The following is a 15,822-nucleotide window of genomic DNA, read 5'->3' as shown; positions in this document are numbered from 1 at the left end:
TAATAATCACATCCATGGACATGATTTCTGCCCGAGTCCTATACTGATTATTTTCCACCGGCTGTGATGTGAAGCCCACATGTCCCAAGATTCCGCGCTCAAACTTGGCATCATCAAGCTACACCTTTGTTTTGAACAGGCCTCTAGCGACCTCTAGCAGACAGAAAATTTTACATATTGTACCTTTAAGTAGTCACCCTGTATGTTATCAATGTAATACGTCTGAGCATATTGGGCCTTCATTGGAGTCGAATCTAACCTTGTGACTTCCCAATGCTTCGGAATCAATGAATTGACCCTTTTTGATGAAATATACAAAATAGTAAATAAAATTAAATGTGTAAGCAATCCAAAGACAAGAATTCATACATTTTAAAATTTTATTTCAAATAAATATCCAATATTTTACAATGTCACAATATAGGTTGTGTGACCTTCATTAAATGTAGAAATAAATATCCCAACTGCACTGTAATACCTTAAAAAGAGCATAAAGAATAAATAAGTTACTTTTATGTTGCAACCATAGGCTACTGTTTCCAATCTACTCCTTGGTAGAAAATTTAAATAAATAAAGTCCATTAAATAACTGTCCAATGTGGATATCTGATATTGCTCTGTAACCGGCACTTGCACAATACCACGCTAATACAGTTCAAAAGAAAGAATCCTTCCCCTCAAGTTGAACCTATGTTAAAACAGTGTTTGTCTCCTTTAGGTTATGGAAGTTCGCTAGATTACTGTAGATCCATCTGGCCATTGAAGTTCCACCAGGCCGGCTCCATTTCCCCAAGAACATCTTCCAGATACTGAGAGGACAGATCTGGAAGTGGGGCCACAGGCTGCTCCTCAGCAACCCTGTCCCATGGGCTTCCACAGTCAGTGTCTGGCACAGATGGAGAGCAATTTTCCAGTCCCATGTCCCAAAATGCAGAATCAGGAGAGGCAGGAGAAGTTGGAAGTGACTCAAGGCCACTAACACACCCAACTTTGGCACTTCCATGTGGATAAGGAGGTGGTGGGTAGAGGAAGAAATGACTCTCATCCTTGTAGGAATTCCCAAAACTCTGTGCTGGAAGACTCCATGTAGACTCAGGAGAGGTCTGTGTGCTTCCTCCAGAGCTCCAGCTGTCTGCCACAGCTTGCAGATCAGAGGAAAGAGAGGGAGAACAAGAGCTGGTTCCCATCAACCTGTTTTGCCGAGGTTTAATGGCAGGTGTGCTATAGTCACTTGGAGGGAAAGTAAAGTGCTGAGGAGACGTTTGAGACATCTGAATGTTAAAGGACGCCTCTTGAATGCCTCTCTGTTGGCCACTGACCCCAACGCTAGCCATGTGAGGGGGTAGGAAAGGGCTGGGCAGAGGAGAGGTGCTGTCTAGCTGAGGTGAGTTCTGAGTAGCTCTGTTCTTTAGGGTTCTGGCTCTCTTGTTCTGGAACCACACCTGTAAAAAACAACATTTATGTTAGAGTGTTGATATATTATACATTTTTTAATACTTTTTAAAGTTGAAAAGTTAAAGTTTAAGAAGTTAAAGTTAAAGTTTGAAAACTTTAAATTGTTATTTTGTTATTTACATACCTGAATACGTGACTCGGGTAGGCCGGTGGCTTGAGATAGACTTTCCCTGACACTAATACCAGGGTAGGGGTCAACACTGAAAGCCATTTTAAGTAGTTCCAAGTGCTCTTTGGTGAAACAGGTTCTCTTCCTGCGGCCTGCAATTTTACTGGCCTGTGAGTTTCCATCCTGAGCTGTAAGAGTAAAAAGATGTATGTTATTATAAAGGCACAAAATAAATGATTACTCCAGAGAAAAAAAAAAAAAAACCTTAAAATCTTAAAAATAAATGAATAAAAACAATAATACTTACCAATGCAGTCAGTCCACATGTCTTTCAAGGATGTTTTGATTATCACTTGTAGAATGTAAATCTTTAAGGACTGAGTAGGTCAAGCTGAATGCTTTCTTACTGCTCCTTGTGCTACTGACCAAAAACTGAGAGTTACCACTTTTTATACCTGCCCACTTTGGTCCAGAGGGGGCGGTCCTAACACTTGTACACTTTAAAGGTTAAGTGGGCTCTGTGATCTCTAATGGGCAAGTCACACCTTCATACATGCCACACCTTAATTTACACTTCATTCATCCATCCTCTTTTATTGTTCATCACAAATACTTGAAGAATTTGCAAGTATGTCAATACATTTGTAAGACTGTTTATAGAAATATTACTTATGATATAATACTGTTTACTACTTAAAAAATAAATATATTTTCAGATAAACTGCCATATTTTTACAGTGATATTACATGCATTTAAATTTTACAATTTTACAGATATGCATATACTAATTTACATGTACTTATATGTATATACTAATTATATTGATATACTATTTAGTTTATACATTTGTTAAGTAAATCACATAAAAATGGTAATATATAATTTATGTAAATTAGTATATACATGTAATTTATATGTATATACTAATTTACATTTATAAACATGTATCCATTTTATTACTTGTATAACATGTCTTATTATTATTTTAGTTATACATTATAGTAATATATTGTTAAAGGATATACATAAAAATAATATAAAAGTAAATGTTCTTTTGTGTTTATTTTATAATCATTACACACGCACACAGTTATATATAATTCAAATGCAGATTACGCACTATTTTTAAGTACCACTAAAGTTTAATGTAAAACCTCAGTGATGTTTTTACTGAATCATGTATGTAATATTCTAAAGAAGGCTTAAAGTATTGTTTCATTATTTAATATTGATATAAATATTTATGATCATCCCACAATGTTTTTCATCACTCTTTACTTAAAGTTTGTATTAAATGACCCTAGAAAGTATCAAGTGTAGGACTAAAACATTATTCTGTGTTGAAACATAAAGAAGTTACATACTGTATTTGTTTTAGATGAACAAATAAACATAGTGGGTTTTCATATCATACAAGAAAGAGAAAGATTTTTAATCTGCACTCAAATTTCAACATTTTGTGCTAATCAAATTGAAAAGATTATGACTTCTGTCATAGGTGTGAATAGGTTTGATGAATCTGTTTACACCTCTTTGATTGATATGCTCCAATCAATCTATACAATGGCTCCTATAGAGATAATTCATACCCTTTAACAGCTGTGAATATGCCTTTATTAATATGAATAGACCCCAGTCATAGATGCTTAGGTCTATATGATTTTTTGTTGTTGTTGACAATAATAAAAGTGTGATTAATTTAACACCTATATATCCCAAGATACTTAGGCTATAAAAAAAACATGTCAAAAAGAAATGCTCTTATTGAAACAATGAATACAATAACAACATTTATGTAGCTCCTAATAGTGTTCATTCAACACATACATGTTTCAAATCCTTTATGAGATTTCAGGACAGATTTCAATATAAGAGCTATTAAATCTTTTAAATGATAAATCTGCTGATCTGTTTGTTTAGAATGGACTAACATCTGGATTATACCTGACAACCCCTCGCTATGCTTATTTCAGGAAAGTCTATTTAGTACCTTTTATAAATCTCTCAAAATTCATGTTCCTGATTAAAATCTTTCATATGCTTCAATGTCAATGTAAAATAATACTACTACAATCACTACTAAACATATAATATGCCTAGAGTAGAATATTAAGAAATATATTTGAAATAAATTAAATTCCATAATATTTTCAATATTCATTTCATTTTTGTCACTTTTGGTGACCTTATTGCCCCAAGGCCTAGTAAATTTCTCCTTGGTCATCATTCCTCATTCTGGATCTTATATTATGGCCTACAAACAACATACATTCAATACAGTAATACCACAAATCTGAATTTTGTAGTAAGTGGGCTGTATGATCTCTAATGGGCAAGTCACACCTTCATACATGCCACACCTTAATTTACACTCCATTCATCCATCCTCTTTTGTTGTTCCTAACACTTGATCGATTTGCGAACATGTCAAGACAATTTGTAAAACTATTTATAGAAACATTACTTACAAGTATTACCGCTTACTACATTTAAAATACAATATTTGCAGGTTCATTACCATATTTTTTTTTCAGCATATTAACATACGTTTTCTTTTCTTTTTTGTAAATGAATCGCTGATTATATACAGCTTACAAATAGTTTATGATCACTTTATTGAATTTAAAATATTAAAAATATACAATAGTAGACATTTTATTCAATGCCTGGAATAGAACAGGATATTATAAAATATATCTGAAATATATCAGAGTAACATTTTAAATATTTAAGTAATTTTTGTCCCAGTTATTTTTTCTGATCCTTCATCATTTACTCTCTTGGCCTACCTATGGCCTGTAATGACAAACAGCATAAATTACATAAAGTTCTTCTTTTTGGAGCCAAAAGTTGCAGTATTTTTCTGAAAATGACCATGTTTGTCTGATTTGTCAATTCACGTCATTGTTATTTAGCTATTTACATAAAAACAACAACAGCAGCTTGAAAATGTTTCTTTGATTTGTGTAAAAATTCATGTTTGTATGTAGGCTAATTTATATTGTAGAAAAAATGTAAAAACCTTGTATTAGGCTAACTGAAATTGTATTAACATTCTTTGTAATAATATGTTGTATGAGCATTTGTTACATAAATGTTACATAACTACCATGAAAAAGTGTGCTATATCTAATTCCTCAAATGTGAATTGTAAAGCCTGAAGATGCATTCTAAGAACAATGTTTGATTTTTCAATTAACATCACTGTTGTACTTATTTACTTATAAACAACTTACAATAAAACAACAGCTTGGAAATGTTTGTTTGGTGTACAAAAAGTATGTGTGAAAGCCTTATGAATATTTGAATTAACATTCATTGAAGTAATAATTTTACTTAGTCTACTATTGAAATTATGTTTACCCTGATATATGCGTGTTTTATGATCATTTGATTCATAAATGTTAGATAACTACCCTGGTTGTAATGTATTATTATCATTATCATCATCATCTCACTAGCACAATGATTCATACATATATTTACGGATCTCAGTGCGCCAGTATTTATAATCTAGTAAACACTATTTTAACTCTATCAGAGTAATGATATTGTAGGTCAAGATGGCGCTCCATGATCTAGAGTGAGTCATGGCGTCCCTGGAGTCTACAAAACAGCAGTATGCACGGCCACTTTTATAGATGGACACAACTGCATCTGAAACAGACCGAAAAATACATGGACTTTAATTAAAACAACACGTTCTATTCCTTAATTAACCAAAGGAAATTTGTATTCCATTTAGAGAATTGGCTTTGGGGTTTAAAAAGAAATATATGTTTGTAAAGACGACCTAATGAGTGTTTCAGGTAATCCATATTCATCCGCTCTGAGTTCCTGCCTCACGCGCATTGAAGGCAGCGGAACCCGGATGGAACTGTCATGGCTGCCGTCACCGACCTGCCAGTCTAAAGAGAAAAGAGAGGTAAATTTCTCTAAACAGCGTCTATTTGAAACAGCGCTTTTAATTAAGACATAGTGACATTAATTTCTAATACAACTGTGACTTTTTTGAGTAGTGCGCTCTTGCGTTGACTTCTTTGGTTTTTAATCGTTGATTACATCCAGCGTGGGTGGGGGCGAGTTGCTTTATTTTTGTTGATGTGGATGAATAACATGGCTTATGAGTGAATTACTTTGAGCGACGTTTGTAGATGCGTTCGCTAAGAGAGTAGCGGGATAGTCGGTCTGCATCCAGAAATGCACGGCCATAATTGTCGTGTTGAGTCGATTGACATGGCACTTCCTTTAGTTGGCTGTGCATTGTGCGTGTCCGCGTTGCACAAAGTTGGTGAATGTCAACTTAATTCAAATAACTTTATTCATTCGCAGATGCATGGCTTTGTTGTTGGGTGTTGCTGGTTTTGTATTGTGTTTTTAAAAAGTTTGTTTGCGCATCTGTAGGAAGATTGTGAAGTAATGAAATTCTGGTGGAAACTTTGGCTAATATAGCAAATGTGGAAAATGAGTAAAGAAAAATCAACGCTGTCTGTTACAGATGTGCACGGTCGGATATGCGGATGAGATTACGATCATGCAGATGAAGTTTAAGCTAGAAATGAAACAATGTTCCATGCATCACTTCACATCTTGTTTTTAAAATAGTTTAGAGAGGTTATCATACTAACATTAATCCATTTAATACCAATGTTCTTCCAGCTTGATAGATAGCACAGTAAAATAAACTGCTTGCATTTTCTAAAGTTTTGAAGTTAGTGATGCTGGTCACAGTTATAGCTATTGGGAGTCAGATTGCTTAGTAAGACCCAATAGTATTTATTTATTTAACTATCAAGATATTCTGCAGAAAAGCGGAATAATAATAGAATAAATTGAATTTTACTTTCATTTTTGTAACAATGATTTGAAATCTAAAATTGAATTTATTTAAAATAAATCTCTGGATTTTCCCACTGTTCACAAACTTGACCACTGGAATGTTTCTGCTACATCTATTATGATGCTAGTTTATGTGTGCCAGAACAATTTTAAAAGTACATTAATAATAGATTTTTTTTAATATTTTGTGTCTTACATATCTTAGTTCTTTGTGTATCATGAAACATTTTACATGCTTGATTTTTTTCTTTGTTTAACTTTGACAGATGCTATTTTTTCAGAGGTGTAAACTATAATTAAACTGCTGTAGTCATAAGACAATTTACACCAGTCATGTAAAAATGATTCCATGAAATCAAAACAGTCTGCATTTTAATATTTGACAACTATGTGTATAACAACTTTTTTGACCACATGTTACAAGTGAGATTAAAATGGTTAATGGCGGATTTCAGATTGTACTAATTGCTGTAGAACTGTTGGATCCCAAAATCATATATATATATATATATATATATATATATATATATATATATATATATATATATATAAATTTGATAGATATTGACAGAATTATTCTAAATTATTAAGTTTCAACAGGCTACGATGTACTTAGTTAATTTTGCATTTCTCAGGGTTAGACACTTGGAATTCTTCACAGAAAACATTTCAGATAGTATTGTGTATTAAACGGTATTACAGCAGCTGTTGTTATATGACCTACACTACATCACTTTTGTGAACCACAAATGAATGGGAAGTGCTATATTCTGCACAGCAAATGGTGTACTGCTCATTTTGGAAAATGTAATGGATCGTCCGTATATTTTACACATAAAGAAAATTTGCATGCCATGCACTGTATACACGTTATAAACTGCTGCAGTAGTATGATAGTATGCTGTTCTGAACATCTTTTAAACAGATAACAATTGTGATGTGTAGGTCCACATGGAAATCTCTGCTGATTTTTACAGAATTTGAACAACCAATAATCACACAATTCTTCAGATCCTATGCCCCTTATCAGTTTATTTATCAGATATTGTGTGGATTATTTGATTATACTTTGTTGATTATAAATCTGAGTATTATTTTGTTTATTTTATTTTATTTTTTTTACAATGTTTAAATCCATTCTGGTGAATATTCTCCAAAATTGGCACAGAAAATGACAACTAACTCCATTTGGGCTCATAATTATTACATTTTTGCAACATTCATAATTACAAGTTTTTCATACTGCTTACTCTGTAGTATATTATTTACTGTAAAGGGCTATAATGTGACATCCAGTTTTTCCGGATGTAAGCAATTGAGGTGAATGGCATTAACATGTTTTCTGTTCTGCTTTCTTGAAGCAAACTTTAAGATAACAAGCATGAAAGGCAAGAAGATGTTGCATGTAATTTTTAAACAAATACTAGTATTGTAGACTGAGCTGGAGAAAATATGTAGTCTATAGTAACGTAAGTCATTTTGTGAAAAAATTGTTTAAATTAATTTGTGTAATACTTATATACTCAACATGTTGCATATGTTTTTTAAAGTGCAAATTAAAGCATAGTAGCTCTTATAAAATGTATTTAATAGAGGTCTTTTTCCTTAAATGCTGTAATACATTAACTGTGCAGTAGTGTTATTCACATATTACAATATAATAATGTTTGTTTGTTTTTGTTTCAAATATTGTAGGAGCCTTTATTCTAAAGCATGGAGGTTGACCTGACAGCATCAGATGATCCCCCTGAAAGCCATGACCAGAGCCAGGATGATGATACCTTACTGGACCACACTTTGCCTCTTGAGTTGGCACATCAGCTTCCAGAGACAGCCTCTTGCAACGAGCATTGTGACCAAGATGAAACACCCCCTGAGGAGTCAGTCACTGATAATCTTCACAGCAAATCTTCTGGAAAGACTCCATGTAAGATGCAGCAGGGTGCAATCTTCTCTGGAAAAATACTGAGTTTTTGTTGCTCTGAATGCAAAGACGACACCACTTACAGCCCTAACGACTTGCTGAAACATTTTCAAGGATCTCACAAGGGAACCCTTCCAACTTATCCTTGTGATCTGTGCTCGTTTGTCACCAATGAATTCTCATCTCTTCAGCGACATCGCATCGGACATCGAAACACTTTGGTCACGTGCGAGATTTGCAACGATGGGGTGCAGTATTCACTTCTTTTGCTCACCAGGCACTTTACCAACTGCCACAGCCGTAATGGACAGTTTCGCTGTAAAAAGTGTGAGTTCTCCACCAGAGATGCAGGAACCTTTGTTCAGCACACCCATCATCACAACGAACGTAATCACAAATGTGTGAAATGTCCGCATGGCAGCCCCACGCAAGGAGAGCTTCAGAAGCATACCTTGGTGCATTCTGGGACTTTTCCTTTCTCTTGTCAGATTTGTGGATATAGCGCAGCTCGCAAAGAGTACCTGAACAAACATCTTACAGTGGCTCATGGTGAGGAGATGAACAAGAGGAGAGCAAATGAGGACAGTTCTGGAATCAATTCACCTGGACTAAAAATCCTGCTTAAGAAGTCTCCTCCTGTTGGAGGATCTAGAGAACCGCAGTGGATGTCAAAACTTAACTCACTCCCTGGTGTAGGTCTGCTCGATCATAACGGCAGGTTGTTTAATCCTGAAAAAACCTTGGAGGAGACCCAGCAGTTTCTTGAAAGAGCTGTTGGGGTTAAAAAAGAAAATAATAAATGGACAAAGTCTCCCGTACAAAGCGAGCCACAAACTTTGCACCTTATTCCGTCAACAACCCCACAACCAAAGTTACAAGAGCATGAGATTAGTCCAGGAAGTCCAGGACTTCTGAATTCAACCAACAGCAATGGACTGACTGTTCTTATGGTGAAAAATAAGATATCTATTCCACCAAACTGTACCACTAAAGTCATGGGCTTTAAGATAGTAGATGGTAAAAAACATTTAGTTCTAAAAGTCATACCGACAAAACCAGAAGACTCCACTGAAAATGAGCTTTCTGATTCACACCTCGGTGAAGATGAAGATAAAACAACCAGCAGCCCCTGCTCTTCATCCTCACCAATCATAGGATCTCTCCTCAGTTTAGAGTCTGGAGAATCAAATGAGCCATCTTCAATAAAAGAAGAGTCACCAGAAGTTGAAAATCACATTGGCAACCATCTCCCCCTGACAGATGAGCACAAAGTTAGCTTTATGATTGCAAGCAAGGCAAAGCAGGTTACAAATGAGGATACAGAAGTCTCACATGGTGTTAAAGTACTGTCTTCAGCATCAAAAGATGCTGCGCTTTCCCTGAGTCAGAGCCGCCAATCGAATGGGAGGTCATCGCCTCATCTTCATGAGGGGTCTTTCCTCTGTTCAAGTGAAAAAAGCTACATTGATAATATCCAGACAGCAAATCCAGCCGCCTCACCTCATGTTTCAAAATCAGAGCTTCCCTCTGCTTATTCTGAGAGCACACTCTCTAATTTGCAAATTGCTCAAGTAGACTCATCTGCATATGAGGCTACAGCATTAGCTACAGTTATGGATCAACATTCAGGATTACAGTCACCTGGTGATGCAACCACACATCCTTCCTGTGACTCTTCCGATTCAAAATCTGACCCTGAAATGTCTGTAGATGACAAGTTCACACACGTTGATATCCTGGAAGCTAAGCTTCCAACTGCAGATGCAACATTTTCTGTGCTGTCAGAAGAATCTCTTATCCAGGAACCTCGATTCAGTTCAGTGGCTGCAGAAGGGCAGGATTCTGACAAAGTTGAGACATCTTTTTGTGAGATGACTGACATTAAGAACTCTAACGCAAAAGTTGGAGAGAGCTCTCAGTTTTACCCAAATGCTCCTTCTGACTCAAGTCAGGCTAAAGCTTCAGACAGTGTAGTTGTAAAGTTCTCTGAAGTAACTAAAAACAAAACAACTGAGGCAAACTCAGAAAATGAAACTAGTAAAGGTGCATCACCTGATGCCAAAGATTGTAACACAGAGGTTGAAAATAACTTACTCAATTCCCCAAGTCAAGAGGTCTTTAGTTTCCACAATTATTCTAAAGATTCCTTTGGGAGCTCTCCTGATTCATTGCAGCCTGAGGAAGACTCACTGGAGGGGCTGGAGGAAGAAGAGTGCGAGGAGGATTTTGGTGACTGGAGCTTAACTCTGCCGGCATCGCCTCCTCTTCCGGCTGAAGAAGACAGCAAGGCAGTGGCTAATGAGAGTGATCCGCTCTCTGAAAGTGGAGAGAGAGCATTAGAGCGAGTATCGGATAGCGATATCGAGGTAGATGAGTGCATAGCTACTGTTGATGATTCACTCATTCCTGGGCTTCCAGAAAAAGGAGTAGAAATGGCTTGTTCATCAGCATCAGAGAAGAAACCAGAAGGCATCACATTTGCAAGCGAAAACACAGCGGCAAACTTGACTAGTGCAGCTGTTTTGGGCAAGATACTTGAAAAGCACTCAGATGCTATTATCAGCCAGCAGCTTGAGAAAGAAAGAATGAGGACTTCAGCTACAGGACAAGAAACTGTTAGGCCGACCAAAACCACACTTCGGATTTTGCAAACACCTGAAGGAAAACAGCAGATGTTCCTACAAACTACAGACACTCCATATGCTGTGCCAGTTCAGCTGAAAAGTGGGGCTGGGTTCAAGCTGATTACTAAGTCCAGTTCTCCCAACATTAATGTGTCCTATGTGAAGCCTGGGATTGAGACGGCCAGCAAGACAAAGGGAGTAGCTCTGACTTTAAATGGAGGCAGAATTGGCATGTCTGCGCAAAGTTCAGGTCTGGAAACTAAAGGTCAAACGTCTATCCAAATGGCACCGAGCAGCAGTGGAAATCGCTACTTTGTCAATGCTGCAGCTCTTAAAGCATCTCTTCTTTTGTCAGGTGCTGTCAAGTCCTCATCCGGAGAACAGGCGACCAATGTGCCACAGACTTGTTATTTAGTTCAGAGACCAGTCCCTGTTACCCCAGTTAGTAGCGAGTCAAATGGTCCAAGTTCTAAGACTGTGCTTGCAACTCGTCCTGTATTGGCCATGCCTGTGAATTCAGCGGATAAAACCAGTCCCTTGCAGTCTGGGAGACAAGCTTACCTGGTTAGATACATTTCTCCAGCTAAGTCAGGTATACTTTTAAACAATTCAGATGGGAAAGCTTTGAACCAGGGCAACCAAGTCAATGAGGCTGGCAAAAACAGGGTATTCCTTAAGATCGTTAGAGGTCCCAACGGCACCAGATTTCTCTCCACCACTCCATACACCACATCCAAAAAGTCAGTATACCTTGCCACAAGCTCTTTACAGTCACCTTGCTTGTTAATGTCTTCAAATAAATCTTTAACCAGTGTGTCGGCAGGTCTGAAAACCTCTACTAATTCCCAAGCTCTCACTCATAAACTCGTCCCAGCATCCCAGCTTAAACATATTCTACCCCAATCCAATGTTCAAATCAAAAGCAGGGCTGATCATGATGTAGCATTACAGAAGTTGCCACTTGTTCCCAGTCCCATCCGTCCACGAAGCCAAAGGAAACGGAGCCGAAGGGCTTTGTTTGAGGAAATGCTGGAGCGCTCCTCCAAAACGAGGAGAATCTCAAGCAAGTCGGCTGAGAAAGATGCTACCTCAATTTGGGAGCCTGTTGCGAAAGATGCAGTGAGAATGCTAAAGCTCTGTCCCTTTAGTCCACTTCAAGAAATCAAATGTCCCCGTCGAAACCAGCCTGTGGTTGTGCTGAACCACCCAGATGCAGACATTCCTGAAGTTGCTAGCATCATGAGGTCAGTGAACAAATACAAAGGTGAAGTTCTCAAGGTGGCACTGTCCCAAAGTACAGTTAAAGCCCTCTCTGAGTCCCCAAATACACTTTCAAAGCAGAATGCTTCCAATGGAAATGGGAGCGAAAGATCAAGGCCAGTTGGAGGCACTGTTCAAGAGAGATTCATACTGAAACTAAAGTTAAAAAAGACTAGCAGAAACAAGTATGAGGTGGTGAGGTCCTCATCCGCTGGTTCAGAGCAGCAGTCAACATTTTGTTGCTGGTTTTGTGGCCGAGTTTTCAACAACCAAGAGGACTGGATCGGCCATGGTCAACGGCATCTAATGGAGGCAACACGAGACTGGAATAAGCTGTTCTAATGCAACTACAGAGCCCCTGGATTGGGCCAAATGCCATCCTTCATTGTAGAAAACAGATTTTTTTGTAATCTTTTTTTAATAGTACAGTAAGATACAGTTAACCTGTTGATATTATTTTTCCATAGATTTTTCTCCAGAAGCTTTTAAAGGGTATAGTGTTATAGAGAAGAGTTTGGTACCTGAAACAAGTTTGTATGTAAATAATTTTCACCCTTGTATATTTAAGTCGAAACCCTTGAGTATGTACAGAATGGAACTGTGAAAACTGGACACACTGTATGTTTATGGTGCAAGCAAGAAGATCACTGGTATAAGATGGTGCTGTCTCTTATAGACCTTTTTTAATGCAGACAATTGAACCAATTTCTCAGGTAATTCCATAGTCTTTGAATGAGTGAATGGTCCAGTTGATAAAGAGGTAATTATCTTTCATTCTGAAGCTGTGTTTGTAGATTTAAACATTATGTACCATTTAAGTACAGTTTAAATTGTCTACATATGTCATACCTACATCACTGAACCATATTTCACATTAATGTTCTTTGGGGCTTAGATATTATGAAAAGTTCAAAATGCATTGATCTGCAAATTTAAAGAGAGGGTTCACCCAAAAATTAAAATTTATTCATCCTCGTGTCATTCCAAACCTTTATGTCTTTTTGTTCTGTGGACATTTCTTTTGTTATTTTGTTCATACAATGAAAATCAGTGTAGTTTAATGTTGTTTTGTACCCCATTGGTTTTCACTGCATGGGCAAAAACTGAAAAAAAAAAAAAAAAAAAAAAAAAAAAAAAAAAACATTCTTCAGAATGTTCCACAGAAGAAAACATCATACAGCTTTGGAGCAACACAAGGGTGAGCAAATGGCTATTTTCATTTTGGGATGAACTATTCCATTAAGTATTATTTTAGAATATTGCCTAAAAACAAGCCCAACTGGTTCCTGTGGAAACCATCCTTTTGAAATGGTGTGTCCTTTGAGGTGGTTTGCCATTAATACGCTGAATTTTTTTCTCATGTTGTTTTCTTAGGGTCAGTTTTATGTTTTGCCTGTACCATTCATCTCCCTTCATTACATCAAATCAGACCCGGTGTCCTTTCAGTAGCAATAATGGACTTTATAATAGTTGGAATGTTTTTCTCTGTAAAGATATGCTGAACCTACATCTGTTAGTTATGGCTTTGGTGCTTTTTGTTGTCCTTTCCCTTATTCGAAATGAAGAAATGCACCTGTAAATGTACTATTATGCTTTACTAAAAAAAGATAAAACAGGATGTATTGAGATGCAAGCCAACAAACCTCAAATAGCCAACCAAACACTAACTGTATTTTCATTTTCTGTGATACTTGAGTGCCTCATTCTGCCTCAAAGTTTTAACAAGGTCTGTTTCATTTCATTTTAAAGTCCACTTTTGTAAGATTGTGTGCTTAGCAGAGTTCAAAGATTGACGATTCATTTGCGCTAGACTACATTGATTTTTGTTTTCAACTGATTTGTAAACCATTGAAGTTGAGAATTCCTTTAAACTATTTTTGAGACACTGTTTTCTCATTGATAGCCCCAATATCAAGTCTTTTCGATATGGGTTTCTGTCCCATATGAACAACTGTTTTTGTTAACATTAAGTATATCCTTTACATTAAAAGAATGCTTTACTAGACATTTGATCCAACTACTGTTTGTCAACTCAGTTAACACTGACCAGAACTGATACAGTGTACTCAATGGTGCTTTTGAATTGATCTGTCAATCTGCTAATTTTTGAATTTTTTTTTTTTTTTATAGAATTTCTCTTTAATTCTAGATAAACGCCTCACAAGTGCTCTGATCTGCTACGCTGAACTCTCAATGAGAAATCTCTGTAATTGTAAGGACAGATGTATTCATTTGTCTGTGTATATTAAGCGTTTTCTGTCCATTGTGCTTGAAAGAAGCTTTGATGGCAGAGAGGTAATAATCCATCCTTGATTTAAGTAGCGAGTGTTAGGTGTATTATAGTTGTCAGGATAAATCAGTGATTTCTCTGTAGCTTTACTTTCCTGTGTTTGGTCCTTTTAACTGTTTCTAACACATGAGAACTGTTGTTGGCTTATAGCGTTTTAATTTTCAATATTCACTCAGTATGTACGTCACCCTCTTCGTGACATGACAATCACTGTTATACATGTGAAGTAGTGGAATTGTTTATGCAAACCATAACAGTTGGCTAATATTCAGCTCAAATGGCCCAGCTTGAAACAAGTAATGTTATGCCATGAATGAGCAAAAATATATTCCTCACTCAGACACTTGTCAACCAAATAATGTTTGTCTTGAGGCAAAAATGTCCTTCCTTTTTGTTGTAAGGCCCATGTCACACAGGTTTTATTGGATTCTGAGAGACAAGTTTATTTTTTTATGCTAAGTGCCTAAAATGTGATGCACCAGGTTGACACTATATTGTACTGTATTTACCTCCTTGCAGTTCCTTCTTTAATAAATGTAAATACCTTTGAAGATGATGGGGTTTTTTATGACTGTAAAAATGTTTGTCTGTTTTATTGCCTCTGGGGTTGCCTATTTATATTTTGGTATTTATGGGACTCTTAATCTTGAAGATGGAGATGCGAGGAAGCACTCACCTCTAGGTGGCAGTATTACATTAAGTTAGTAATTTAGTACTGCCATTATAATATAATTCAGAGGGTGTTTTACCAGCACATTGGCACAATTTTAACTTCATTGGTATTCAACAGTATGATGCAAACAAGGAGTATCTTTATTCTGGTAAGAAACATTCTCAACTCCACTTACTCTTGTGCCTTCTCATTCAAAATACAGCAAATGTATGTTTACCAAAGCATTATTTGCTGTGATGTCTAATAGTATAAATCATTCACTTAATTTTCAAATATATAACCAAGTTGTAGATGCATGACATATTAAGCATTTAAGATAACTATGCTAATCTGCGAGTTGTGTGTATTGTAACAAAACCACTCCCTATATGGACAGCAGCTTGTAACATTGCACAATTAACTTTTATTGTGTCTTTAAGTGTTATAAATTCACTCATCACTTTCATATTCTCTTAAAGGGATAGTTCACCCAAAAATGAAAATTCTGTCATCATTTACTCACACTCAAGTTGTTCCAAACCTGTATAAATTTCTTTGTTCTGTAGTACACAAAGGAAGATATTTGGAAGAATGTTTGTAACCAAGCAGATCTCGCCCTTCAGTGGCTACCATAGTAGGAAAATAAATACTACACTAAGAAGAAAAGG

At 36.3% G+C, this 15,822-nt stretch overlaps 2 protein-coding genes across 2 annotated transcripts; one reads left to right on the top strand and one right to left on the bottom strand.

Moving 5' to 3' along the window:
* Positions 1-737: 737 nt before the first annotated feature.
* Positions 738-2,119, bottom strand: mxtx2 (mix-type homeobox gene 2). Its single transcript, XM_067370295.1, has 4 exons — positions 2,110-2,119; positions 1,872-1,916; positions 1,580-1,752; positions 738-1,442 (listed from the first exon to the last, which is right to left on the bottom strand). The coding sequence occupies exons 1-4, from the start codon at positions 2,117-2,119 to the stop codon at positions 738-740; spliced, it is 933 nt and encodes a 310-aa protein (XP_067226396.1).
* Positions 2,120-4,693: 2,574 nt separating this feature from the next.
* On the top strand, positions 4,694-15,019 carry si:ch211-214e3.5 (zinc finger protein 518A). Its single transcript, XM_067369893.1, has 2 exons — positions 4,694-5,490; positions 8,100-15,019. The coding sequence occupies exon 2, from the start codon at positions 8,118-8,120 to the stop codon at positions 12,552-12,554; it is 4,437 nt and encodes a 1,478-aa protein (XP_067225994.1). The 5' UTR covers positions 4,694-5,490; positions 8,100-8,117; the 3' UTR covers positions 12,555-15,019.
* The last annotated feature ends 803 nt before the right edge of the window (positions 15,020-15,822 follow it).

Source organism: Chanodichthys erythropterus, chromosome 19 (genome assembly GCF_024489055.1).
Source record: "Chanodichthys erythropterus isolate Z2021 chromosome 19, ASM2448905v1, whole genome shotgun sequence".
In the NCBI taxonomy this organism is placed as follows: domain Eukaryota; kingdom Metazoa; phylum Chordata; class Actinopteri; order Cypriniformes; family Xenocyprididae; genus Chanodichthys; species Chanodichthys erythropterus.
This window is presented reverse-complemented; position numbering and strand designations above follow the sequence as displayed.

Coding starts and splice junctions, on each gene's coding strand:
- mxtx2 (XM_067370295.1), bottom strand. Junction 1,753..1,871: donor CATGTGGACTGACTGCATTG/GTAAGTATTATT, acceptor TTACTCTTACAG/CTCAGGATGGAAACTCACAG. Junction 1,443..1,579: donor TACCCGAGTCACGTATTCAG/GTATGTAAATAA, acceptor TGTTTTTTACAG/GTGTGGTTCCAGAACAAGAG.
- si:ch211-214e3.5 (XM_067369893.1), top strand. CDS start 8,118: ATGGAGGTTGACCTGACAGCATCAGATGATCCCCCTGAAAGCCATGAC.